General features: G+C 40.6%; 2 protein-coding genes across 11 annotated transcripts in view; one reads left to right on the top strand and one right to left on the bottom strand.

Annotated features, from left to right (window-relative positions):
- Positions 1-10,927, bottom strand: part of PFKM (phosphofructokinase, muscle) — a 46,578-nt gene extending 35,651 nt beyond the window's left edge. Inside the window, exons 1-3 of one of the 5 annotated variants that reach the window (XM_050746874.1) lie at positions 10,038-10,104; positions 8,772-8,862; positions 8,007-8,129 (exon numbers count right to left, since the gene is read on the bottom strand). In XM_050746874.1, coding sequence (XP_050602831.1) covers positions 8,007-8,129; positions 8,772-8,853 — 205 coding nt within the window. In that variant the 5' untranslated portion in view covers positions 8,854-8,862; positions 10,038-10,104. Of the gene's footprint in view, positions 1-8,006; positions 8,130-8,771; positions 8,863-9,687; positions 9,704-9,907; positions 10,105-10,799 lie in introns of those variants that run through there. The other 4 variants (XM_050746877.1, XM_050746878.1, XM_050746882.1 and 1 more) reach the window with 4 other exon arrangements.
- Positions 10,108-27,366, top strand: part of SENP1 (SUMO specific peptidase 1) — a 62,695-nt gene continuing 45,436 nt past the window's right edge. The window contains exons 1-5 of one of the 6 annotated variants that reach the window (XM_050746893.1): positions 10,108-10,191; positions 14,859-14,906; positions 18,263-18,406; positions 19,976-20,060; positions 25,894-26,053. In XM_050746893.1, the coding sequence (XP_050602850.1) occupies positions 18,293-18,406; positions 19,976-20,060; positions 25,894-26,053 (359 nt within the window). In that variant the 5' untranslated portion in view covers positions 10,108-10,191; positions 14,859-14,906; positions 18,263-18,292. Of the gene's footprint in view, positions 10,192-10,340; positions 10,818-14,858; positions 14,907-18,262; positions 18,407-19,975; positions 20,061-25,893; positions 26,054-27,366 lie in introns of those variants that run through there. The other 5 variants (XM_050746890.1, XM_050746888.1, XM_050746891.1 and 2 more) reach the window with 5 other exon arrangements.

Genomic DNA, 27,366 nt, shown 5'->3' with positions numbered 1-27,366 from the left:
AACATCACACACCAGGGCCTATTATAGGGAGGGCGAGGGAGGGATGGCATTGGGAGTTATACCTGATGTAAATGACGAGTTGATGGGTGCAGCACACCAACATGGCACAAGTATACATATGTAACAAACCTGCACGTTGTACACATGTACCCTAGAACTTAAAGTATAATAAAAATACACAGACCCACACACACACAAAATTAAAAAAAAAAAAAAAAAAAAAAGAAAGAAATCATCATCTCAAAGGACACCTAGGCAACATTCAGGTAAGTTAGGGGTTGGGGTCCTAGTGAAGGAGAATTTTCTCAGAAGCACTTACGTCTTGCCTATGGTCATCTCAAGGCAATCCACAAACTGAAGATGTTGTTGAGTTAAACTAGTAAAAACCAACACAAAATAGAGTAGCTGATGGAAGAAACACTTCATATTAAGAAATGGCTGTAAATTTCTTCCTGACAAGAATCTTGAGAAACTCCTATTTGTTATTAATTCATTCATACATTTAACAAATACTTATTGAGGACTCATGTGCCAGCCACTGTGCCAGCTACTAAGCTATATAATAAGCTCCCAGGGAGTTTATAATCTAGAGGGATTATCAAATGTTCGTAGGAAGTTTACATGTCATTGGACGTGGAATATAATTGAAAAAAAACAATAACCCCATTAACATTAATAATGTATCATATTTTAATGACATGAATATATTAAAGCAGAAGGAGTAAAAATAAGTGGTACCTGGATAGTGGGAATTTGTCAGTGTTTACTCAGTACTGTTTATGGGAAAGATACCAGTGGATATGTTTTCCAGCATTAGAGATGAATGATATGATGAAACAGGAATAGTTCCTTAAAAATGGATTTTCTTTCCTTTAATCCTAAACTCCAAGACCATGCATTTCCCTTTTTTCCTAATATTCTATCCATCAAACAACTTTTAAATTTCAAATATAGCTTCCCAAGAACTTTAACAAATTGGACTCAACACTTTAGCTAGCTATTGTTGACTTGCCTTATTAATAAAAATTGGATTCATAATTCTATGATGGATAGATGTTGGAAGAAAATGTCTGAGATCTAAGCAGTTCTAGAAAATATGGTATCTGTCCAATTGACATTCCAAGGGGTGGGAGTGAGGCTGAGAAGCATACATTAGGACAGAGTGTTGGTGCATGAAGCCTACAGATGAACACAGTGCGGTGACTAAGGAAGAGTGGGCTGAGGAAGAGCTCTAAGCATTATCATACAAGCTAGGGTGACTACGGAAAGTGTTGGGAGTAAAGTGCACAGCTCAGCAATGTTAGAGGACCATGGACAACAAGAGCAAAGAAGCAAGTTACATAGTCAAATAAGAGATGGCACCAACAAACTCTTGAGGCAACCAAACTAAGCCAGTAGCTAGATTTTCACTCATTCCAAGATTATTTTCATTGCTATTATGGTATAAGGGGGCTGGAAAATAACACCTTGGACCCTTCCTCCAGAGCAGAAAGCTGAAATGTCCTGGGTTTGTGCTGGAAAACAACCTGGGGCCCTCTGATAGGCCTCTCAAGAGGGCTTATGTCTATTCCAATGATTAAACTATAGGAATTTGCCATGATACTGCTGGAAATCTAGAACTTTGTCTAGAATACACCCAGCTTTCTTCAGCTGCTGAGGCTGGTAGCTACAATTCAGAATTTAGGGTAGCTGGACCTGGGAGGAAGCGAAAGAAAAAAAAAAAGGATTGAATGCTTAAGAGGGAGGTCAGTTGGAGCCAGAAGACCATGAGATTAAAGCCCATCATTCCCTCTACCTTCAATTATCTGCTGGTGGTTTTCCTATTTTCAGCATTTGAGATAAAGCTGATGTGGACAGAGGAGAGCCAAATGATAATCTCGTATGAGGATCAGCATAAAGAATATGCCTTTCAGCAATTGCTTTATGCTGATCCTCAGTGCAAAGGAAGACATTAAGAAGGTCCTCAAGCTTCTTAGAGCTCTCCAAGTATCAGCCAGCCATTGGCGTGTTAGTGAAGTCCAGTCACATAGTAGGGTCAAAAATTATAATTATTATGAAAGAAGGAATTCTGGGGGAGATAAGTATGAGATGTTTAAAGAAAATTCTCAGCTGGGTGCAGTGGCTCACACCTGTAATCCCAGCACTTTAGGAGACCGAGGTGGGCGGATCATGAGGTCAAGAAATTGAGACCATCCTGGCTAATACGGTGAAACCCCGTCTCTACTAAAAATACAAAAAATTAGCCGGGTGTAGTGGCATGTGCCTGTAGTCCCAGCTACCCAGGAGGCTGAGGCAGGAGAATTGCTTGAGTCCCTGAGGCGGAGGTTGCAGTGAGCCGAGACGGTGCCACTGCACACTACAGTCTGGGTGACAGAGCAAGACTCCCTCTCAAAAAAAAAAAAAAAAAAGAAAAGAAAAGAAAAAGAAAGAAAGCAAGAAAAAGAAAATTCTCCAGCAGCTAGTTAGGTAGTACCCTTGAGTAGAGCTGCAGTGGTATTCTAAAATACCTAATACATATCCTCTGTCTGACCATTAACCCTGTATGTCATGGATAGGTAAATGAAGACATGCAGAGCTTTGGGCAATGCCTTCCAAACCAGGATAAAACCAAACATTACTGCCAGGCAGTTGAGTAGTTCATGTAGATAGAAGATCTCTTTGACAATGATTACCAGAGGCTGACACGGGGTGGGGGGCAGTAAGAGGATGCTGTATGCCATATACATGAATACATTCACCACCATGAGGATAGTATCATGGCTATTAAATGAGTACAGATCTATGTTAAGACCACTGTGATGAAAAAATGAAGAAGATGCTGCTACTGATGGTGTACCAGGACATCTGGGAATGAGAAGTAGGTATGGCAGTCACGCAGGTGTGACTCTAACCCAAGAGAAAAGCAAACAGCATATAACAGGTTTCATGTATCCATTCAACAAATACTGTAAACCTAGTACATGTTAGGCACTGTTCTAGGCTCAAGGGGATCCCGAATTGGAAAAACAAAATGAAACAAAACAAATACCTCTGTCTTCATGGAGCTTACATGCTAGTGAGCAAAGCATATAATAAACAAATTAGTCAAGTGGTGATAAATGCTATGAGGAAAAATAAAGCAGGGCAGACAAGGAGAGTGACATGCATGCTATTTAAGTAGGATGAACTAGAAAAACCTCGCTGAGGAGATGATATTTAAAAAGAGGTCTAAATAAACAAGGGAGAAAACCATGCTAAGTACGATATAGGGGAACTGCTTTCAAATAGAGACAATAGCAAAGGCAGAGATCTGAGACAGGGAAAAGTTAAGAACCACTAAGATTCCTTTGGACTGGAATCAGAATTACACATGGGCAATAATGATTCGGCAGGTTGATGTTGTGAAACACTTGCAGCAATTAGGTATGGGTCTCTCTCTGGGTTGAAACAATTATATATCTGGCCCTCTCACCACTACACAACCCATGGAGCTTATCTAGTCATTACCTGACGAATATACTGCTTGTTATCTGCTTTTCCCCACTAGAATGTGGCTCCATGATGAGAGACCCTGGGCACAGGCATGAAACCATTGTCTGGAGAGTCATCTTTAGCTCCTGGGATAGGATGATTCCTGGAGACAAAGCAGACTCCACAAGTCACTAATACTGAGGTTCCTGACACAGGGCACTTGTTTGGCTATTCCACCTCACCTAGCAGGGACAGGCTGAGTTTCTTCAGGTACCCTAGTTGGTTTAAGACAATGGTTCTCAGTTGACACTAGTGGAATCAGTATCATCTGGGAACTGGTTAGAAATGCACATTATTGGGCCCTACTTGGGATCTACTGAATCAGAAACTCTGGGGGTGGTATACAGCAATGTGTTTTAACAAGCTATCAGGGTGAGTCTGACACAAGTCAAAGTTTGATAAGAATTGTTCTAAGCTGTGGAGGTCCAAGAACACCATCACTTGAAGAATGAATCTGTCAGCCTCAAAGATCTGGATGGCTCTTGTGGGGTCACTTACACCAACTACAATCAACTTACTGAGAGAGACAGTTCAGGGAAGAGGTCACAGGAGACAAGATGATTCCCATTATAAACTAAAGCTACCACTTTCAAGATTTGATTATGGCAGAGGTAAACAAACTTCAGCAGAGGAATGTAGCCTCAATCTTGAGCCAGATAAACTTTTTCTTTCCTTAAAAAAGTAAGCTTTTGGGGATATCAGAGCAGAGAAGACAAATAATTATTGTATAACACAATCCTGGGAGTCTTCCTCTTCAGATCTGCTAACCCCTAATCAAACACAATGTGGAAGCCTTAGCTGTTTAGCGAGTACATAGTCCATGGAATATACCTCTAGGCCCGTAAAAACACGTCCCTGGATAACTGAGAGGTAGTTTAACATGGAACCACCCAGAGAAGGGCGGTCCAAGTGTATATATACAAAATGATAGAAGATGAAAGAAGTGTTCCATAGATCTATTGATATCCTTGCATACTTGACTGAAAGAGCATTCGTAAGGTGGTATTTCCCACTCAATGACTTTCCCAATTCAGTTGGCAATGTAAGAGCCCTGAAAATTTTAGCTCCAGGAGAAGACTCAAGTTCTGTGGAACTGATTCTGGAAGTCTGGGGTCAGGAGGTCAATGACGAATGGTGACTATGTTGAGATTAAGGCAATCTTGATAGAGGCAGAACTCCCATTGATTTTCCTTCAGCAAGGGTCCAGCTTCTTGGATTGCTACAACATAGCATGTATAGAGAGAATCTTGCCTCTGATGCAGAAAGCAAATACACCTGCTTGAAGGGCACTTGGATCATGGACAGCAATTGTAATCTCTACATTTCAGTTGCACTCACAACGTTGGGGTAACTGCATCCTTGTCTGCATAATTCACCTAGGTGTGAGTGTACAGAATACCCAGGTACAGAGAATCAGAAGGGCAGCAGGGGGCATGGGCAATGCTGATGATAGATGGCCTAGATGAAGTGAAGAATATGATAGTAAGGTCTTATCTTCCAGGGAGAAGCTGTGACACAAGAAGCAAACGGGTGAAGCACCACTCCTTTGGAATGCTTCCCCATTTTCAGGTCACTAAAAGTAGTCTTGAGAGTCACTAGTTACCTAGGCAGGTTGCCCATCATCGAAGTCTTTATATACAGGAGAGGCTTTATGTCTAGTGGGCAGCTGGATCTGCTGGATCAGTCTGTACCACAAAGATGCCTGCTACCCCTGAGCTTTTGTCCTGGAGGTAGTTGTCCCACACTCTTACCTATCTTACCTATCTTGAAATGCTAACTACCTTTCTTTACAAAGCCTAGGGGTCAGGACATAGGAGTAAAGGGTACAGCCTAGGTGACTCACACCCTTGCTACGCCCCAGTGCAGGATCAAGTGGCTTTCTTATGTCAGGAGCTGATCCTCTATGGGCCACACACACACACAGCCTGCCTCATTATAGTACAGGCAGAGCTGCTTATACTGATAGGCAAGATGCTGGAAAAAACAACAGCTGCTTCCCTGCCAGGTATGAGACAAGAAAGAAATATATTCCATTTTTCTTAAGGACTAGAGCACAGAATCTCCATGTATAACTGCACTTAGAACAAGGAGCAGAACACCCTGGAGGGAGTCCCTGTGAATTTCTTGGGCTGGCAGAAGCAGAAAGACATCAGGCGAGGGTTTTTTTATGTTTGGGTACCAGTAGCTCTGTGCTCATCTCTGCTGTTTGATGACATGAGTTCCTCACCATTTCACTGGTGCCCTAGAGTGATGCATTGCCTAGAGGTAAGAAATGGAGCAAGGTAGTGGCATTCATCTCATCAGAGCAGATAACTACCCTTGTACCTCTCCAATCCATCCCCCACCCAGGAGCCAGAAACATGTTTTAAAAGGCAACATGATCCTATCATTCTTCAGTGATTTCCCAGAGCTCAGAAGTGTCAACAAGACCTAGAAGGCACTGCACAGTCTGGCTCTTACACCATCTGTACAGTTCACTCTCCCGCTATTCCTCCCATCATCAGGTCGCATTGGCCCATTCTACTCTTTCCCATTTCACAGTCTATTGTCCCCTTTTCTGGAAAGCTCTTCTCTCTTTACCTAGCTAATGCATACTCATCCCTCAGGCCTTCCTGAGAAACATTTTTCTGACTTCTCAGGCCATATTACATCCCCTGTTTTATCCTCTGATTACATGGTATTATTTTCTTTCATTGCACTAGCACCATTCTAGTTATATAACCATGTGTGTGATTGTGTAATTACTGTCTTAGTCCCATAAGACTATAAACTTCATGAGAGCAGACAATGTACCTGTTTTGTTTACTACTTTATTCCCAGTGCCAAGTACAGTACCTGACATAGTATGTGCTCAACAAATTCTCTTGGAAGTCAAAGAAGGAGGAAGAGTAGGAGGGAGGAAGGAAGGGAAGAGGAAAGGATGAGGAAGGAAGCAGGGAGGCAGGCAGAAGAGGAGGAATGGAGACCTTATTGGTGCTGGGAAAATACTGGATTTCCTTCTCCAGTAGGAAAGCTGAAAGGGTTAAGAGTGGCCACTTACCTGAGCCGCACAGACCCCAGGGTTTAAAGGTAGAAGTTGAACATCAGAATTTTGTCCATGAGACAATGCTGAGTTCAAACCACAGAAGCAGGTCCAAATGAGTCATCAGAGCAAAGGGAGTCTGAGGTGAGTATTAGGTACATCAGGGAAAAGGAGAATCAAAAAAGCAGGAAAGATGAGGGCAAATAAGAAATAATCTGTACAAAGTCAATAAACAATAGGAAAAAGCTATCAGCTGGGTTTATTTCTTGCTGCTTTCTATGCAGGGGCAAAGGAAGTCTGATTAAAGGGATGTAGACCACAAACAGTTGCAAAACGAAGAAAAAAAAAGAAAAGAAAAAAGGAAAGAAAAGAAAAAGGAAGGAAGGAAGGGAGGAAGGAAGGAAAAGAAAAGCTGGCTCTGAGCAGTCAGCTGGTTCTTCCCTTCTCTATATATCTATGACTTCTTATTTTGAACCAATTCAACATTTTGAACCAAAGTTATTAAGTTCTTAACTTACACATTGTTCCATATTATCTCCCCTCCTTAATCATAAGATCATAGGAAACAAGGAAAGTGTCTAGTTCATTTTCTCATTTCCTAGAGAGTCTAGTCCAATGATTTCAAATGTGAGTGCCCAAAAATATGGCTAAATACTGATATATATTTCATAAGTGCTAGGAGTTGTTACTTTAATGAAATTATTAACTTTCCGAGGAAAACCTTTTAGTCCTGAGTTCCTTCTGAAAATATAAGAGAGTTGAGCTAAATAATCGCTAAGGTATTTCCAAACTGTAAGCTACTGGGGCAATGGCAAGGATATGTCTTATACGTATGTTTTATAACCTATCATTTCTAGTATATTATTGGTCAAATAGTGGGAACTTGATAAAGATTTGCAGTGAATTGACTCCAATATAGATGTAATTAAGTTGAGACGAAACATACAGATGTGTTTCTGAAGCTTCGTATAAATTGCTTGTGAATTGAACATTATTTAAAACATACATGAGAAATCTATTATTAAACGGTTTCCTAAGATGAAAATTTTTTACAATATTTGGAATCATTTTGTAAAATAGTAACTCTTATAGTCGATTTTTTTAAGTTTCACATATTTATATATCAAGGATGCTGACAATAGGATAAACCAGATTAGTAGTTTACAGTTATGAGCCAACTGATTTAATATTGATCAAATTAAGTTATTCTTCATAGAGAGAAATGTCCATTTCCCTACAGTTTCCCAGATGATCCATCCCCCACTCTCTCCCTTTTTCCTTTCCCTCCCCATCCCTCTTTCTCTTTCTCTCTCTCTCTCTCTGTTTCACACACACACAGATTTTCCCCCTTGGGTCTTAACTTGTATTTCAGCTTTACTTCAGTAGCTCTACCCTGATTTATAACACTATGCATACAACTTTCACTTTCCCATATTCCTTTGCACATTTCTTGCTGTTTACCCACATGCCTCACCAGTTTTGAAAACAGGTATGCTTCTCACGGTGTCTGGATCATCCAAAGTATCTAGACTCTTCAAGGTGTCTGTCTTTGTTGGTGGCTTTGGTATGAGCATGCTGGAAGTAGAAGCTTCCCCAGCTGAGAAACAATAGTTTTAGGTCACCCTCAAGGTGGGATTCAGGGAAGGGAGTGTTTCTTACTCCCTTTCATTTTTCCTATGACTCTGAGCTGTTCAGGGCTTTCTTTCCAAAAATCCAGTGAAAAATTAGAGAAGCGATGACTGTTCTCAACAACTCTCTTACCTCAAAAAGGTTCCATTTCCTTGACATACATGGGGGAAAAGCAGAACATATAACTAGATACTTTGAGGTGGGGTGGATGAGAAGGCCATTTTTCCTTAAGGCTTGATTTACTTGATAGTTTTGGAGTGTCAGTTATAATGACAATAAAGATTCCCACAGATGAGCCCAGACTGGTCAAAGTAATTCACATAACAACACAGAAATCAATGAACAACTCATGGGGTAAATTTTGTTCCCCCCTCAACTCTCAAGTCCTCCTTATCTGCCTGGTGACTATCACAACAAACCAGGTCAAAAATCTTACCTGGAAAATACATGACTCAGTGATCAATATTTTTTCAAAGTGAGAATGTGATAAACTAGTCAGTTGACCCCTAAAATCCGTATTTATACTAGAAAGCTTCACATCCTGTATTGAGACTTCTTGTGAGAGAACTCATTCTCTTGTCACTGGAGTATGATCAGGAGACAATGGTACCTGTTCTCTGAGGAGTCCTGACTAACTGGCGAGATTGAATCACACACATGAAAAATTTCAGATGAAACTCGTCTTTATGCATGGCTCCCTCCTAGAAATAGAGACAGAGTTTAATCCAAATGAACAGAGCTCTGGAATAAGATGTCAATGACTGACAGACCAGCTATGCTCACTACTACTAGGCCTTAGGACTTGACAATATAAAAGTATCAGCATATGAGGCAACACAAATAATCTACTTTGATGTATTTGACAGGGCAGGATCCCCTGAACTCAGTAAGCTTCTGAGAGTATCAGAAAGGCTGGGGGCCTCCACAAACTACCCTTCTTCAAGTCTGAGCTCAGACTGTGCCTGTGGCTGTGATCTGAGTGTAAAGGACCTACTAAGGGGGCATTTCTCTAAGACTTCTACAGGGCCTGGGTCCAGAGGCCTGCCAAGTTGAAGTGCTTGACAAACAGCCTGGATGAACAAACATATTTCTTCCCATTATTTTATTTTAAAAAGTATGTCAGATTCCAGGCTAATCAATGTGTCCCAGGAACAACAAAGCCCTTCAGAGGTCAGAGGTGATTCCTGGGTCCTTCTCTATCTCTACCCAGAAAAGCAGATCTCTAGTGGGCTCCCAAAAGCTTTCCTCACAGCTCTGCCTGTCTTTCAAATTCCTCCAGAGTTCTCGAAGTTTCTACATCTTGCCAGCGTCTAGCCTAATCCATCCTCAAGATGCTTTCTTCTTTTTTTTTTTTGTTTGCTGAATGGTCAATCAAGCATGAGGTGGTGCAGAGTATAGGACTGCAAGTTAAGAAACTTGTTTCCTAGTCTTAGATGGGCCGTGCACTTAAAACCCTTGGGAAATCCCTTCACTTCTCTGATCCTGGTAACACTAAAATATCTCCAATAACCTCTACGAGCACTAACGTTCTGTGATTCTCAATAAAACACGAGATAGCCTGAGATCGATTTAGATCTCAGGTCCCCATCTGTCGGGGGAAGCCACAGGTTTCCGCAGATTTAGGGCCACAGCGAAAAGCTGCCATGGAAACTGGAACCCAAGCAAAACTCGCCGTGCGGAACCAGAAGGCGGCGAGTAAAGGAGCTGAGGGAACACAGAAAAGCATAGGACGAAGGGCACACTAACAGTATTCCGAGTACGAGAAAGCGAAAACGCCCAGACTGAAAAGGGTACTGAGAAATTACAACAAGTCTTAAACGCTCCCTTGGCTTCCCGGGCCTCGCCACACCGCGCAGGCGTCCCACTGGTCCTTAACTCTGTTCTTTGACCTCCTGCCCCAGACCCCTCCTCTGCAGCCACCTAGCGGCTCTTCCGGTGCTGTGAAGGCGGTTCCGGTTCGCGGCGGTTCCCGGGTTTTGCGTTCCGCGCCCGGCCGGAAACCCCTTCGCATGGCAGCCGGTTCCGGTTCGGTGAGTGGCGGCGGGAAGCTGGGGGAGGGGTGAGGATGGAGGGATCCTGCTCCAGGAGACTGTGTCGGACCCGGTGCGCCGGCCCGGGCTGGAGTGGGCGGAAGCGGGGAGCACGGTGGGGCCGGCGCCTTTTCCTCTGCCCCGCCCCCTGGGACCACCTCCCCTCCCCCCTGCTGTCCGGTGGCCGCGCTGTGGCCGCCGGTGGCCGTTAGGCTACCTGAGGCCGTTCCCTCTGGTCTCTCTCTCCTGGGCCGCGGAGAGGCCGTCTCCCTGCCGTTACAGCAGGCCCCATCCCAGCGCCCAGCGGTACTTGGGAAAAGGCCGGTTGCGATTCCGGGGCTTTCCCGCCAGAGCAGGGTCTTCTCTAGGGAGAGCTGTTTTCACCGGGAAGCTTGGCTTTCTGTGGTACCGGCTTCATCTCCCGCCTTCCTTGAGACCCCAGTGATATTTCTCGACTACTTCTGCGTCTCACGTAAACATTTCTCCAACTCTCTTACTCTGTGGTATCTCCCTGAGATGTGATATCGCTAGTGCCACCACCAGAAAGAAACGTCTGGACCCTCCTGCTCAGGTTATGAAAATCCCCTTAACTACCACAATTTGCTTACCTGGCTCATCGCCTCCTGGTAATTCCCTTGAACCGTCTCTTTCTTGGTGTACCCTAACGTGATCTCTGGATCGTTTCTCTTTCCTTGAGCTTGGTGATTTCTGTTTATCGGTGCCTGTGCAGTATTTCCACTATCTGGTTGGCAATAACTTGCTCCTTTATCACTTTCAAGTCAGCCTTGTTAAAGTCATTTTACTTCATATTTGGTACACTTAGTATATTTGGAGTGGTGGTGATTCTTGTAATATTCATATAAAGCCTTTTATCTACTACCAACTATTTGACTGACGGTCTTTGTTATAACTGGTTATTCTGGATGGATTAGATCACATCATCTCCTAAATCTTTATTCTTCATAAAAATAATTTGTGTTAAGGACTCATGTTGAAATACAGATTACCCTGACTTTGAAATTACAGTTACAATGCAACTTTAAGCATCTCTTTAAGCATGATCCCTTAACTTACTTCCAGTTTACCTCTCCCCCCGCCCAACCACCCTTTATTTTTCCTCTCTAGTCCCTTTTAGGAAGACTTTTTCATTTTTAACTGACTTCAATTAATTATCCCAACTGCAAAGATGGTCTTCATATCACTCATCTAATGAGTTGTCTAGAGGGAGTGGATGGATACAAAAACAGGTTCTACTACTTCTGCCTAAGGGAATGCAGTTTTTGACTATTGCTTTGGAACTCTGTCCTTTTCTTCCCAACTTCTACATCTTCTATCAGTTGTACCACCTCTACTGTCTTGCTGTACCTGTTTATGGATCTGGCTTTCCCTACTAGACAGTGAGCTGCCCAGTGGCAGGGACCCTTTCTTAATGCACATAGTTGGTGCCCGGTAAATGAATGTGTATGAAAGAATTTGAATACTTAGGGTTTACGGCGTTAGAGTATTAAGGTGTTTAAGGTGTTAGAGTCTGATTGGGAGAGATTACATGTAAAAATAGAGGGGAAGAAACCTCAAACACATGACGATATAATACACACTATTGTACACAGAATTGTTTTTCAGAACTTGGAAAAGGGCGATTTCACGTGATTGCTTTCACACCCTTCTTATAAATTGTTCTAACCACATCTTGGTCCTGGATAAAGCTAACATTGCGTGTTTCTCTCTCTCTCTCTCTCTCTTTCTCTCTCTCTATGTCTGTATATAGATATATATAGGTGAAATTATATCTATCTATCTATATATTTTGAGATGTAGTCTCGTGCTGTCGCCCAGGCTGGAGGGCAGTGGCGTGATCTCGTATGCCAAGAAAACTTTAAGCAGCCTTCCTTTGTGTGACTTTCATTATTGTGACCAGAAAGAAGGCCTATATAGATATATATAGATCTAAATATATATATAGAGAGAGAGACATAGAGATACAGATATAGATATAGATATAGTTTTTTTGTTTTTTTTTTAGACAGAGTCTTGCTCTGTCACCCAGGCTGGAGTGCAATGGCGTGATCTCGGCTCACTGCAACCTCTGCCTCCCAAGCGATTCTCCTGCCTCAGCCTCCTGAGTAGCTGGGATTATAGGCACCTGCCACCACACCTGGCTAATTTTTGTATTTTTGGTAGAGACAGGGTTTCAATATGTTGGCCAGGCCCATCTCGAACTGCTGAACTCATGATCCGCCCTCCTCGGCCTCCCAAAGTGTTGGGATTACAGACGTGAGCCACCACGCCCGGCCTCAATATATATTTTCTAGTGACTTCCTTACAGCACTAAACATTGTCTTTTATAATCCCCTCTTTGCGTATGTGTAAGGTTATAAATGTTTCACCACAGTTGTGAAGACTGTGATCTTTTTTGTTCTTTCAGATTTCCCATTACCTTGTGTTCCGCTACTAACCTGACTTCATCTGAATATTTGTAATGGTTTATGTTCTTTCAGTAAATTACATGACCAGTGTATACTAGGAAATGAATTATTAGAATCATTTCTTAAAAAAGAAAACATTTTTACAGTTGCATGAATTTGGTGGCATCAAGGTTCCAGATCCAGCATTTTCATGGAGAATCTTGGGGTGAAATATTCCTTCTCCCAATGTAACTGCAAGTGGCTAAAAGAATGTACCGTAAGCACACTGAAGAAGCTGGATATATTTGTATTAAAATATAAATGTGGGGTTTTAATTATTTAAAATTATAAATCAGTGTGGATTCCCCAGGGTTAGTGAGGGATTACTTTTAAATTGCCAGTGTGTATGAATCTTTGAGGTTGTGTTAAAGGATTTGAAGTTGTATGATGTTTGAAATGTGCCTTTGCCCTGGAGTCAGGATACATGGATTCTTGTCCTTTTTTTGCCCTATCTGTGTGATTTCAGGCAAGTCATTTAACCTCTCTGGATATGATCGGTAAAATTCTTTGAATTTCTAGCTTCCTTTTCTCTTCACATCTATCTTAACAAAATGCAAGGAAATTAACGTGGGATTATTCTTTTGGGCACCAAGCTTTTAAGTTGGCATTCTTCTTAGTAATAATTTTAAAAAGGCTAGTAATGACAATTATGAAGCAACTTTAAAATGTCAAAAAAGTGTTGCTAATGTATTGGTTGATAAGATTTTTTCCCCCTTAACCTGGAACCAAAGGGAGTCTACTCTATTAAAGAAGAAAGAAGGGGAAAAAATAACCTGAAGAATTTTTAGATAAAGAAGTCTTTTAAGTTGAGCATTTGGAAATACATTTGAAGCCTAAATCTAAGGCTTAAATTCTTTAGGGATCCTTCCTGGCAATACTAGGTAATCAGATAATTACTCTGCTTAGTCTATAGCTCTGCCAAGAAAACTTTTTTTTTTTTTTTTTTTTGAGACGGAGTCTCGCTGTGTCACCCAGGCTGGAGGGCAGTGGCACGATCGCATATGCCAAGAAAACTTTAAGTAGCCTTCCTTTGTGTGACTTTCATTATTGTGACCACAAAGAATGCCTATTATCATCATCCAGCCTCATGAATACATTGAAGCCCTAGTATTGCTATGTGGTTGATGAAGTGCTTAATATTTTAAAAAATATGGTTATAAGATTATAAATATATATAGGTGTGACTATTACCATCCCTAGTAGCCTCCTCCTCTTGGAAATCTGCCAAGACCGTATGTGCTGAGGATATGTTTATTAACCTAGTTCCAAGCAGTTTGGTTGTGTTTTTTTTTTTTTTTTTTTTTTTTTGAGACAGAGCCTTGCTCTGTTGCAGTGGCGTGATCTTGGCTTACTGCAACCTCTGCTTGCTGGGTTCAAGCAATTCTCCTGTCTCAGCCTCCCGAGTAGCTGGGACTACAGGCACGCACCACCACACCTGGCTAATTGTTGTATTTTTAGTAGAGATGAGTTTTCACCATGTTGGCCAGGCTGGCCTCCAACTCCTGACCTCAAGGTATCCGCCCTCCTCGGCCTCCCAAAGTGCTGGGATTACAGGCGTGAGCCACCGCACCCGGCCAGCAGTTTGGTTTTTAACATCTTTATTTTGTGGAAAAAGTGGATATATCAGAGGAGACAGTAATTTTTATATAGGCAAAGGGGCTTTGGTTTGTAGCAGTTTGATTGATGATGTTGGGGGAAGTACTTTGTACTCCTCCAAAATAGTCCTTGATTGTCGTTAGAGTATCAGGCCGCTGAGTAAGAGATGGAAGAAAAGTCTTAATAGGACCATCACAAAGTCTGTCACCTGTTTGTGAAGTGATTTAGCATGAGGTAATAGAACAATGAGTTGGGAAGAATTTCTAGGTTATAATTTTGGTGTAGTTGCTGACATTATGACTTTATGCAAAGCACTCAGTCTCTTAAGGGTTGGCGCTCCCAGCTTGCTTCTTGCTTTAATATTCTGTGATTCTGTGGGTAGTCTGTAATTGCTGTTTAATGTAGCACAGGTTGCAGAAATGTTTGGAAGCACCTCAAGCTAGTTTTAGTTTTTACCCTTTTCCCATCAAGTCAACTCTTTACCACCTTAGATTTTTCTCCACTAAGAACACAAACAAATGTCACTTCTAGTGGCTGCACCTTCTAAAATTAAGTGAAGTAGGCGTTTCAGTATGTAATTTTTCTGTTTTGTGTCTTCTTTTATAGGACTTTGTATCTTTGCTAAAGTCAGTGATGTGAAAAGACTTGAAATGGGTAAGACTAACTAGTTGTTGAATCCTTTTAGCTACTCTCATTGGTTAAGCTAGAGTGAAAGAATGGGTTTTCCTAACATTTTCAGTATTTGTATCTTTGTGCTTAATAATAATTTTAAGAGAAATCTTAATCCTAATTATGTAATACTATATGCCAAACATAATTATTATTATTATTTATTTATTTTTTAAATTTTTTATATTTTTTTTGAGACGGAGTCTCGCTCTGTCGCGTGTAGTGTTGCTCTGTCACCCAGGCTGGAGTGCAGTGGCACCATCTCTGCTCACTGCAGCTTGTGTCTCCTGGGTTCAAGCAATTCTCCTACCTCAGCCTTCCAAGTAGCTGGGATTACAGGCATGTGCCACCATGTCCAGCTAATTTTCGTGTTTTTAATAGAGACAGGGTTTCGCCATGTTGGCTAGGCTGGTCTCAAACTCCTGACCTCAGGTGATCTGCCCACCTCGGCTTCCCAAAGTGCTGGGATTACAGGCATGAGCCACCGCGCCCGGCCCACATAATTATCTTTTGGTTAGAACATTGTTTATGTACTCATTTAGGAGTATTATCTCATTGATTATATTGAAAAAGCCAAATATACCCTGGCAAACATTTACTGTGTACTAGACACTGTTCTAAGTATTTAAAATATATTAGTTCATTTACTCCTAACATCTTACAAGGGTACCTAATAGCACCTACCAAGTAGGTTACTGTTATTATCCCTATTATATCACGAGGAAACTGAGACACAGAAGTTAAGAAGCTTGCCTAGAGTCATGTGCTATAACTGGCAGAGCCAGGATTTAAACCTAGGCACTCTGGTTCTAGAGTTTTCTAGAGTTCTTGTTCTTTTTTTTATTTTATTTTGAGACGGAGTCTCACTCTGTCACCCAGGCTAGAGTGTAGTGGTATGATCTCAGCTCACTGCAACCTCTGCCTCCTGGGTTCAAGCAGTCCCCGTCTCAGCCTCCCAAGTAGCTGGGATTACAATCGTGCGTGTGCCACCACATCCGGCTAATTTTTGTATTTTAGTAGAGATGGGATTTCACCATGTTGGCCAGTCTGGTCTTGAACTCCTGACCTCACATGATCTGCCTGCCTTGGCCTCCCACAGTGCTGAGATTACAGGGGTGAGCCACCGTGCCCAGCCGAGAGTTCTTGTTCCTTAGTACTATGTTATACTGACTTCTAAATGACAATTTGATTAATGTAAATATTTTATTTCATTTAGCTAGTGTTACTGAGAATTGTGATTAGGACATTTTTCACTATTTCATTTATAGTACTTTATGTCTGTTAAGGCGATCAATATAAGATCAGGACTAGTAGCTAATTTAGAAATAAGTTGAAAAATCTATACACTTAGATTTTATAATATCCCTATGTTCCTTTTAGATTCACATTAGCTTTCTCTCTATTCTGTGTTTTCCTTTTCCTTAGTCTGCCTTCTCCTTCCCTGTTCATTTGTTTGCATTTTCTCTCATTGCTGATACCAGTGTAAGTCATTGAATTCTGTTACCTTTATTGCTTCTATTCTAGCTCTTCTGTAGTAATAAAGTTATCAAAAATGGTTCAAAAGTAAAATTCTGCCCTAATGTTATAGTTATTGAGCTGATACCTATTAAGAGCAATATGAATAAAATTATGCTTCTAAAAAATTTCAGGCAGATGATGATGATGATGATGATGATTCTTATTATTATTAGAGACAGAGTCTCACTCTCTTGCCTAAACTGGAGTGCAATGGTGTTATCTTGGCTCACTCCATCCTCCGCCTCCCGGGTTCAAGCGATTCTCATGCTTCAGCCTCCCAAGTAGCTAGGATTACCACTATGCCTGGTGTATTTTTAGTAGAGATGGGGTTTTGCCATGTTAGCCAGGCTGCTCTCAAACTCCTGGCCTCAAGTAAGTGATCCACCCACCTCAGCCTCCCAAAGTGCTGGGATTACAGGTGTGAGCCACCACACCTGGCAGGTGGATTATGTCTTAAAGCACTTTTTTGTGTTAAAACAGGAAATGAACCAGTGTTAACAGTGTTTATTACTGAATGGTGAATTTTTTGCCCCAATCTTTTATATTTAAATTTTTTTCTGTAGTTAAAATGTTTAAAAAGTTTCTTTTGGGAGCATTTTTGTTTTTTGTTTGTGTTTTTCTTTGCTGTTTTCTGAGATGGGGTCTCACTCTGTCGCCCAGGCTGGAGTGCAGTGACTCTGTTATGGTTCACTGCAGCCTTGACCTCCCCACGCTCAGAGGATCCTCCCAGCTCAGCCTCCTGAGTAGTGGGGACTACAGGCATGCACCACCACGTCTGGCTAATGTTTTGTTTTGTTTTGTTTTTTAATAAAGACGAGATTTTGCCATATTGCCCAGGCTGGTCTCGAACTCCTGGGCTTAAGCCATCCGTCTGCCTCAGCCTCCCAAAGTGCTAGTATTACAGGTGTGAGCCACCTTGCCTGGTCTTGTTATTTTTAAAACTTTAAATTAAGCTGTTTTTATATGTGTACAAGTTTTGAATTGTTTTGAAATTAACTGAGGCCATCTACCAATGAGCCAATTTCTGTACATGGACCTCTGTTGACAATGACAATATGAGATTTTTGCCTTTAGTTAGCTATTAAAGAGGCATTTTATTTTATTGCAGAGTTGTTCTTCAAGTTCTTTTTTTGTCTTTTTTTGTTATTATTGTTAGACACAGGGTCTCTCTCTGTCACCCAGGCTGGAGTACAGTGGTGTGATGATAGCTCGCTGTAAATTTGAACTCATGGGCTCAAGGCAATCCTCCTGCCTCAGCTTCCCAAGTAGTTGAGGCTACAGACGTGTGCCACATTGGCTGGCTAACTTTTTTTATTTTTTATTTTTTTGAGATGGAGTTTTGCTGCTGTTGCCCAAGCTGGAGTGCAATGGCGCGATCTTGGCCCACTGCAACCTCTTCCTCCCGGGGTCAAGCAATGCTCCTGCCTCCACCTTCTGAGTAGCAGGTACCCGCCACCATGCCTGGCTGATTTTTGTATTTTTAGTAGAGACGGGGTTTCACCATGTTGGCCAGGCTGGTCTCGAACTCCTGACCTTGTGATCCACCTGCCTCGACCTCCCAAAGTGCTGGGATTACAGGTGTGAGCCACTGCACCTGGCCTGCTGGCTCATTTTTTAATTTTTTGGAGAGACAGGGTCTTGCTATGTTGCCTAGATAGGTCTTGAACTTCTGGCCTCAAAAAATCCTCCTGCCTCAGCCTCTCTAAGTGCTGGGATTATAGGCTTGAGGCACCATGCCTGGGTGGGAAGTGTTTTTATTTGGTGAAAAGATTGGTTCATAGGGGAAACATTATTGAAGAATTATGTGACTTGAACTAATCCAGACTCTCTCCCTAGATGATATTGCTGATAGGATGAGGATGGATGCTGGAGAAGTGACTTTAGTGAACCACAACTCCTTATTCAAAACCCACCTCCTGCCACAAACAGGTTTTCCAGAGGACCAGCTTTCACTTTCTGACCAGCAGGTTAGGAGCAATTTTCTTCCTTTAATTAATTAATTATTTGGGCTCCTCATACGTTTTCATCTTATGTAGTTTAAATACCACACTCAAAAATATAAGCATGGATATAAACTTTTTAGAATCAGTAATTTTAGTGTTTGGAATTCTGCTCTATATATTAACATTAAGACAAGGAAGTTAAGACAAAATAGGCTATGTATGAGTTCTTTGAGAACAGTACCTTTTAGAAAACTCATTGTTTTCTGAATTTTAAAATTACTTATATGCAGATCGGTGTTCTTTTAAACTAGCGCTTAAAATTGCTGAGCATTAAATGGGGGAGAAATGTGAAAATATAGGGCAGCTCTGAGATGTCTGTGCCTGGTTTTCAACGTCTGGTTCAGGACCAACAGCATCAACATTACTTGGGAGCCTGATAAAAATGCAGACTCTCAGGCTTTACCTCATATCACTGAATCAGAATTTATATTTTAAAAACATCCTCATTTGATTTATATGCACATGAAAGTGTGGGGAGCACTATTAATAAAGCAGTCTTTTTCAATAGGAAAGCCATTAGTAATTTGGATGAGATCATTCTTTGATGTGTGAATCTTTCCTAATAGGATATTTAGCATCCGTGAGCCCTAGGCACTAAATACCTGTAGCATACACCTCCCCCCCCATAATCATTTTAATAGTTAATGTATGTCCACACATTTCCAGATATGTACCCAGGGTACAGCACCACCTCTGATTAAGAGCTATCTCTGTAAAGTTATCAAAACAACCAAAACCAGATTGATTTTTCTCAGCCTTTTTAATATGTGTTATAACTGGCTTTCAGACAGGATGTACTAAATACATACTTACCTTTTAGTGAACATTCTTTGAATTAAGTTGTATAACAGATATTTTGCCTGTTTTTTTTCTTGAAGCCTGAATTATTTCATTAGATTGTCTACGTGTTTTCCTTTCTTATTAGTATGTAGTACTAATATGTATAACATGTAAATATAATTATATTGAGTTCTGAAATAGTCTTAGTTCTGCTATAGTCTTTATTTATTTAGAGACGGGGTCTCTCCGTGTTGTCCATTGCTAGTCTTGAACTCCTGAGCTCAAGTGATCCTTCTGCCTTGGCTTTGCAAAGTGCTGAGATTATAGGCATGAGCCATTGCACCCGGCTTATAGTCTTGTTTAATTATTTATTTTTCCTAATATATGCTTTTATTTTATTGTTAAAAAAACATGACATGGTCAGGCATGGTGGCTCACGCCTGTAATCCCAGCACTTTGGGAGGCCAAGCTGGGTGGATCACCTCAGGTCAGGAGTTCAAGACCAGCCTGGCCAACATGGTGAAACCCTGTCTCTACTAAAAATACAAAAATTAGCCAGGTGTGATGGCACATAATCCCAGCTGTAATCCCAGCTACTCAGGAGTCTGAGGTAGGAGAATCACTTGAACTTAGGAGGCAGATGTTGCAGTGAGTAGAGATCATGCTGGTGCACTCCAGCCTGGGCAACAAGAGTGAGACTTTGTTTCTAAAAAAAAAAAATGTGACTTAAGAAAAATCTTCTGCTTTGTTTAGATTTTATCTTCCAGGCAAGGACATTTGGACCGATCTTTTACATGTTCCACAAGAAGTGCAGCTTATAATCCAAGCTATTATTCAGGTATGACACATTACTTGGAGTCAAGGGACTTTATACCTTTTGGATTTCTTTATAGCATATCTTTTATGTTTATCATCTCCAAAAGTAAAGACATTGTCAAAAACAAGATGGTATTTTCTTCACTAGAACATCATTTGAATGGCTTTTCCTGTGTATGTGGTTGCTATGATACTTTACTGATTTTGTCTCATCCAAATACTAGTTTTCTAGTGGGAAAGTGTTTTGAGAATCTAATCTAACTGTCCATTATGCCATTGTAAAAAGCAATACAACTTTGTTTTTGACTTTTTTGGGGGATATGTGTATGTGATGTGTGAAAAGGGTGTTTGTTTTGCATTAATTTAAATCACAGAGCTAGTTTATTTCTGTTCTACTTGAAACCATGAAACCTGAAAATTTATTTATTCCTGAGCTTGTCCTTCTTTCAGGGCAGGAAATGTTAACTGTGTGTTTCTGTCTAGCACCTGCCACAGCCATATGCTTGCATATTCAAGGGCTTGCCTATTTAACTTGTGATCCATGACAGAAGTCAGCATTCTCTAGGCTGTTCTTATCCTGTGACCTGCCTGACTTATCTATCATCTGCCCTCTTACTAGGGTTTGAGATCCTCCCACCTCAGCCCCCTGAGTAGCTGGGACTACAGGTGCATACCACCATGCCTAGCTAATTTTTGTATTTTTTGGTAGAGACGGAGTTTCTCTGTGTTGTCCAGGCCAATATAGTTTTAGTTTTTCATCTGTTGACGTGTTCTTTTTTAATCATTTTCTGCTCATTTCTAATTCATGAAATTGATACGCACATCCACAATCCCTTCTGTGCAATTCCAAATCCAAAAACCTCTGAAAACCAAAAATTTTTTTTCACAACTCATTTGGCTTCAAAACCTGACCTGAGGCTGGGTGCAATGGCTCAGGCCTGTAATCCCAACACTTTGGGAGGCCAAGGCGGGTGGATCACTGGAGGTCAGGCATTCGAGATCAGCCTGGCCAACATGGTGAAACCCTGTCTCTACTAAAAACGCAAAAATTAGCTGGGTGTGTTGGAGGACACCTGTAATCCCAGCTACTTGGGAAGCTGAGGCAGAAGAATCGCTTGAACCCAGGAGGTGGGGGTTGCAGTGAGTGGAGACTGCGCCATTGCACTCCATCCTGGGCAACACAGTAAGACTTCATCTCCAAAAAAAAAAAAAAAAAAAAATACCTGACCTGAATTAATTCCTTGGCAAAACCTACTTGAACTGACACTAAGCTGTTTATATTTTTTTCTTTTTTAAAATCTCTGTAAAAATGAGTATTTTCACATTTTGCTGCAGATAACATGTTTGATTACGGAGTGCTGTTACAGATTATACTTGAAGGTGTTACCTAATATGCCAGGTTATCTTTCTAAAATTCCAAAAATTTTAAATTTAGATATAGAACTGGATGCAAGCATTTGATTTGGGATAATGGGCGTGTGCCTTCATTTGCTTCATTATTTTCCCTATGGTTTAGGTGCACATTTACCCTTAACCATTTTCAGCTGTTGTTAATAACATGCCCTAAAAGCATTGGTATATAGAGCTTTTTTTCTTCTAAGTTTCAGTAAACCCTTGATACTCACAAAGAATATAACTAAGGTTATCTTAAGTTCTAATATAATATTTGGCCAGATTCCTTGGCTTTCTACTCAGTTACATAATTGTTGAGAGTTATATTTTTCTTATGTTTTATCCTCATACCACAAGTTGATTCCTATATCAACAGTCTTACACTAAAAGCTTCATGTCTCACTTGAGTACCTTTTTTTGGAGAAGAAAATAATTACAACAGTTGCTATATATAGATAATGAATAGAGAATAACAATAGTGAATAATAAAGTCATACTGAAATGGGGATGCTAAATTACTCACAGCTTGAAGCAGAGTACTCAAATTTGTGTCTAACAAATCTCATCTAGTCCCTGATGGAACAAGCTTATGGCATGTCACAGACATCAAAGGTCACTTTCTAAAAATCAGTATTTTAAATCTGTGAATGTCAGTGGTCTTATATATACTTTTTTCTTATAATGAAGTCTTTAATTAAAACCTACTTTTTACTATGGACTTTAAAAAAACTTCTTCCTCTTTCCATACTCGTTCCAATTATGCTCTCTCCTCTGGATATACTCTTTTCTAATAATCCCCACATCGATTGCAGTGGTCATCACCTTCTGCCTTACCTCTTGATTGGGCTAGACACGGACCCTCAGTTTACCTGCCTTAATCTGCTAATCCTGATTTTACTGGTATTTGTCTTCTCTCTCACCCTGCTGTCTCCTCCTCCACCAGGATGAAAATGAGCAGGAAGGCCCAAACTTTAGGATCTAGGATCTGGAACTTCTCCTTTATTGCTTTATTGGGTTAACATCTCTAGATCAAGCTTTTTAAAAATCTACCTCTCAATCCACTTAAGATTAGAGTATTTAAAATATTGATTTTTTTAAAAATAAAGTTTTAAAAACTTTGTTACAGTTTACTTTGTTACAGTAAAACTTTATATGCCTGTACTCCCAGCACTTTGGTAGGCCAAGGCGGGAGTATCACTTTCGCCCGAGTTTGAGACCAGCCCAGGCAACGTACTGAGACCCTGTCTCTACAGAAATAAAAATAAATTACCTGGACTTGGTGACATGTACCTGTAGACCCAGCTACTGAGGAAGCTGAGGTGGGAACATCACTTGAGCTTGGGAGGTCAAGGCTACAGTAAGCTGTGATGGTGCCACTGGCACTCAGCCTGGGGGACAGAGGGAGGCCCTGTCTCAAGAAAAAGAAAAAGTTAGGCCGGGCGCGGTGGCTCACGCCTGTAATCCCAGCACTTTGGGAGGCCGAGGCGGGCGGATCACAAGGTCAGGAGATCGAGACCACGGTGAAACCCCGTCTCTACTAAAAATACAAAAAATTAGCCGGGCGCGGTTGTGGGCGCCTGTAGTCCCAGCTACTCGGGAGGCTGAGGCAGGAGAATGGCGTGAACCCGGGAGGCGGAGCTTGCAGTGAGCTGAGATCGCGCCACTGCACTCCAGCCTGGGCAACAGAGCGAGACTCCGTCTCAAAAAAAAAAAAAAAAAAAAAAAGAGAAAAAGTTTAATCGTAAACAGAGAAAAGTAGGATGACAAGAAATGATTTTGCTCATGCTTAGAATAATTATCAATGTCTTCTCTTTGGAAAGTATGTTAAATTAGGTTACCAGAATGATACTTGGTAGGTAAGATTATTTAAACATCCTGCTATTATTTTAACTAAAGTTAACAGGAACAACTGGTAGTTACTTTCATAGTAAGTAGTTACCTGACACATTCTTTTTTTTTGGAGACAGAATCTCACTCTGTTACCCAGGCTGGAGTGCAGTGGCATGCTCTTGGCTCACAGCAACCTCCATCTCCCGGGTTCAAGTGATTCTCATACCTCAGCCTCCCTAGTAACTGGGACGACAGGCGTGTACCACCATGCCTGGCTAATTTTTTGTATTTTTAATAGAGACGAGTTTCACCATGCTGGCTAGGCTGATGTCGAACTCCTGGCCTCAGGTGATCCACCTGCCTCGGCCTCCCAAAGTGTTGGGATTACAGGCATGAACTACCACACCCAGTCTTGACACATTCTTTTTTAATATGAAGTTTATTATATTCATAAAAGTATTGCTTGTCCCTGCAGAAAATTTGTACAGAAAAGTAGAAAAATACCCATCACTCTATCATTAGAACATAACCACAATTAAATTTTTGGTGTATTTTCTCCTAGTTTTGTGTGTATGTATGTACACATAATAGGTAATCTTTTTTGTGGTGTTTGTAACTCTGATTTCTTACAGAAATCAGTGATGACAGACTATCATGTTAAACTCTTACTATATGTGGCCAGGCACAGTGGCTCACCTGTGTTATTTCAGTACTTTGTCTTTGGGAGGCCCAGGTTGGAGTATCACGTAAGGCCAGGAGTTCGATTCCAGCCTGGGCAACACAGTGAAACCCTGACTTTCCAAAAAAATAGAAAAATTAGGCATGTATGATGGTATGCACCTGTAATCCCAGCTACTTGGGAGACTGAGGCAGGAAGATTGCTTGAGCTTAGGAGTTCAAGGCTGCAGTGAGCTATGATTATGCCACTACAGTCCAGCCTGGGCAACAGGGTGAGTCCCTGCCTCAAAAACAAACAAACAAAACAGTATCTGTAGTTTCCTCTTAGTCTGTCTCTAGCTTTGCTTGATCCCATCAGCAACAGAACACCATTCAGCGATTGATTTCATTAAGTGTAGTTGGAACCACCTTTTTCTGTTTAAGCAGACTGCTGCCTCATCTTCTGCTTTTCTCCTTGCATTTTGAAGCTGCCGTCTCTGTCACATGCCATTGAGAATGCTACTCTGACTTATCCTTGGTCTCAAATTTCACACCTGTTAGGGTAACTTGTATTTTTGACAGACCGATTCCTCAGACAGATATCTCTATTTAGATCATGCCCTAATCAAATTTTAGCCAAAACGTGTGAGAGACAAATATTTCTACTGTTATGACTTTAAACTTAAGTCTAATAATTTTCTAGTTTTTTACTAAGACTCATTTTCATTAGCCTCATGTTTCTGTCCTCAAAGTTATAGTAATAGATGCTAAGCATAGATACTGATTACAAAGGAACAAAATTACAATTCATTTTGAAAGTAAATTAGCTTATTTTAATTATCAGACTAAGGTCACCAACTGTTGAATTAATTAGTACTAATACCACCCTGACTGCTGCTTTTTTCTTGTCTTATTTACCCTACATCCTGACATCTTGATTAGCTTACAGAAACACAAAATTATATTTTTGAAGGCTGCCTATTTGGATAGAGTATCAAAAGATACATTAAATATTTTTAATAGCATACATTTACAATATTGTGAAAAGTTCTATAGTAATATGCGTTAAAAGAATATCTTCAAAATAATGTCAGCACTAGAAAAAAATTCCAGAAGTAGAGAATTATTATTCTTATGTTTTCACTGGAGCTCCTTAGAGTTCCGTAACTTAATGTCTGAAGTTATTTTGAGGGAGCTGTTTTAAATTGTCCAATTCTGCAGATAGGGAGAGGAGGGTATAGAAATTATTCTACCACTCCTAGCTGAAACTTCAGGAGGTTTTTGATATCCCAGATTGTAATCCATAAGTTAGAAAATTCAAATAATAAGTAATTCTCAATTAATCTGATTGTAGTAGCAAACACTGGAGTAATAATATGTTTGATTATGGCATTAAATGACTGAAGATTATTATACCAGAACCAGATATATGTGATGGGTCATTCCTTGCCATAAGCCAACCAGAATAAGCAGCAATTAGGTTGTCTCTGCTCTTTGAGAGAGTACCTGAGTCTTGAACATGGTAACTAAAAAGAAGAAAGTGACACTAGCTGCTTAGTAAGCAATAACTGTTGTTCATTTGAATTACAATTCTCATTGGCCCCCCACCTGCTTTCTTACTGGTCTGGCCTACCTTCTTTCAGGCCCAGGCCTGGGAGTGCTTGCAAGATATAGTTGGGGTAAAATGTTGACTTTTGGTGGACACCACGGAGTCACATTGATGCAGATAAGGCACATGGCTGTGGCAGGATTCAGCTCCTTCATCAATTTTCAGGTTAGTATGGCTGAATCAATTATAGTTTGTAGAAGTTCCCCTACTGCAGACTTTACTGGCAGTTGAGACTGGGATCTTTCTTCCATGAGAGACATGGTGATATGCCACATTACTTTGGAATACAATAGTTGGTCATGGTTGCAGTCATAAGGAGAACCACCTGTAGAATTTGTTTAATTTATTCAAACTTTTATTTTTTTAGATAATCCTTCCTCAGACAGTTTTCTTGGCTCAGGCGACTTAAGAACCTTTGGCCAGAGTGCAAATGGCCAATGGAGAAATTCTACTCCATCATCAAGCTCATCTTTACAAAAATCAAGAAACAGCCGAAGTCTTTACCTCGAAACCCGAAAGACCTCAAGGTTGGTATTTTGTCATCTTAGTTCTCAAGCCCTTCCTCAGATATAAGAGAAAGTGACTAAAAGGTAGATAGTTATTACATGGGGATTTTAAAAGAGTAACACCATCTTTGGACTTTAAACCTTAAGGATATGAACAAATCCATTTTACATTTTCAACTTCTCATTTACTTAGTGCTGAATTTTGATGATAGCTAAATTTTACTGGAAGAGAGAATTTTAAGTAAATCTTGGTGGATATGAGAATATTGGGACCCTTCAAGATCAGTATGGCTCTTGCAAATCTTAAAGTGAAAATCAGTCAATCTCTGCAATTTGAGCGGAAAGAAACACATTTTACAGCTGTCATGTGAGCAGAGACCTGACTTAAACGAAAGCAGTTCTCTACCTCATGACATTAGTCAAGTAGATCAAGCTACTTCTACATATTAGAAAATAAAGAGTCACAGGCCAGGCACGGTGACTCATGCCTGTAATCTTAGCACTTTGGGAGGCCGAAGCAGGTGGATCACCTGAGGTCAGGAGTTCCAGACTAGCCTGGCCAACATGGTGAAACCCCGTCTCCACTAAAAATACAAAAAAATTAGCCATGCATGGTGATGTGTGCCTGTAGTCCCAGCGACTCGGGAGGCTGAGGCAGGAGAATCGCTTGAACCTGGGAGGCAGAGGTTGCAGTGAGCTGAGATCATGCCACTATAGCTGCAGCCTAGGTGTCAGAGTGACCTCGTCTCAAAAAACAAAAAAGATAGTCATAGAGAACTTTATCCTAGTTATTCCAACTTCATAAGCTCTACCTAACAAAACTTACATGGATTATTAAAGGAAGATGAAATTTGGCTTAGAAACTTTTTCCCTCAGGTATTTTATTATATTATTATTTATTATAGTATTTATTATATTAGTAAATATCTCTTTTTAAAAATAGTATTTATGACTACTTAAATTCTGCCCTGGTGTATTTTAGGAATGTGGGATCATTTAATGTACTGTTTAGTCAAGTTTGAGCTTTGTGGTGTTGATAGAAGCCAACAAGATGGCTTTTATTTTATTATACACATGGACTCCAGGAACATGTGTCAGTACTCCCTGGGATCATGTTCCTCACTTAACTTTTAAAAAATTATACAGTAATTCACTCATACACTCACATTGTAGAAATCAATATGTTACCAACAAAGCTGAAGATCCCTTGACTGCTACCCACAATCCCAATCCCTTCTCCTTGGTGTGTTTCCTTCCAAACCTTTTCCTATACCTGTTTCTTTCTTACTGTTTCTTACTCATATATAGTATGATATATATGTTATGTATACTAT

Source organism: Macaca thibetana, chromosome 11 (genome assembly GCF_024542745.1).
Source record: "Macaca thibetana thibetana isolate TM-01 chromosome 11, ASM2454274v1, whole genome shotgun sequence".
In the NCBI taxonomy this organism is placed as follows: Eukaryota; Metazoa; Chordata; class Mammalia; order Primates; family Cercopithecidae; genus Macaca; species Macaca thibetana.
Note: the sequence above shows the minus strand (reverse complement) of the source record. Positions and strands in the feature narration are given on the sequence as shown.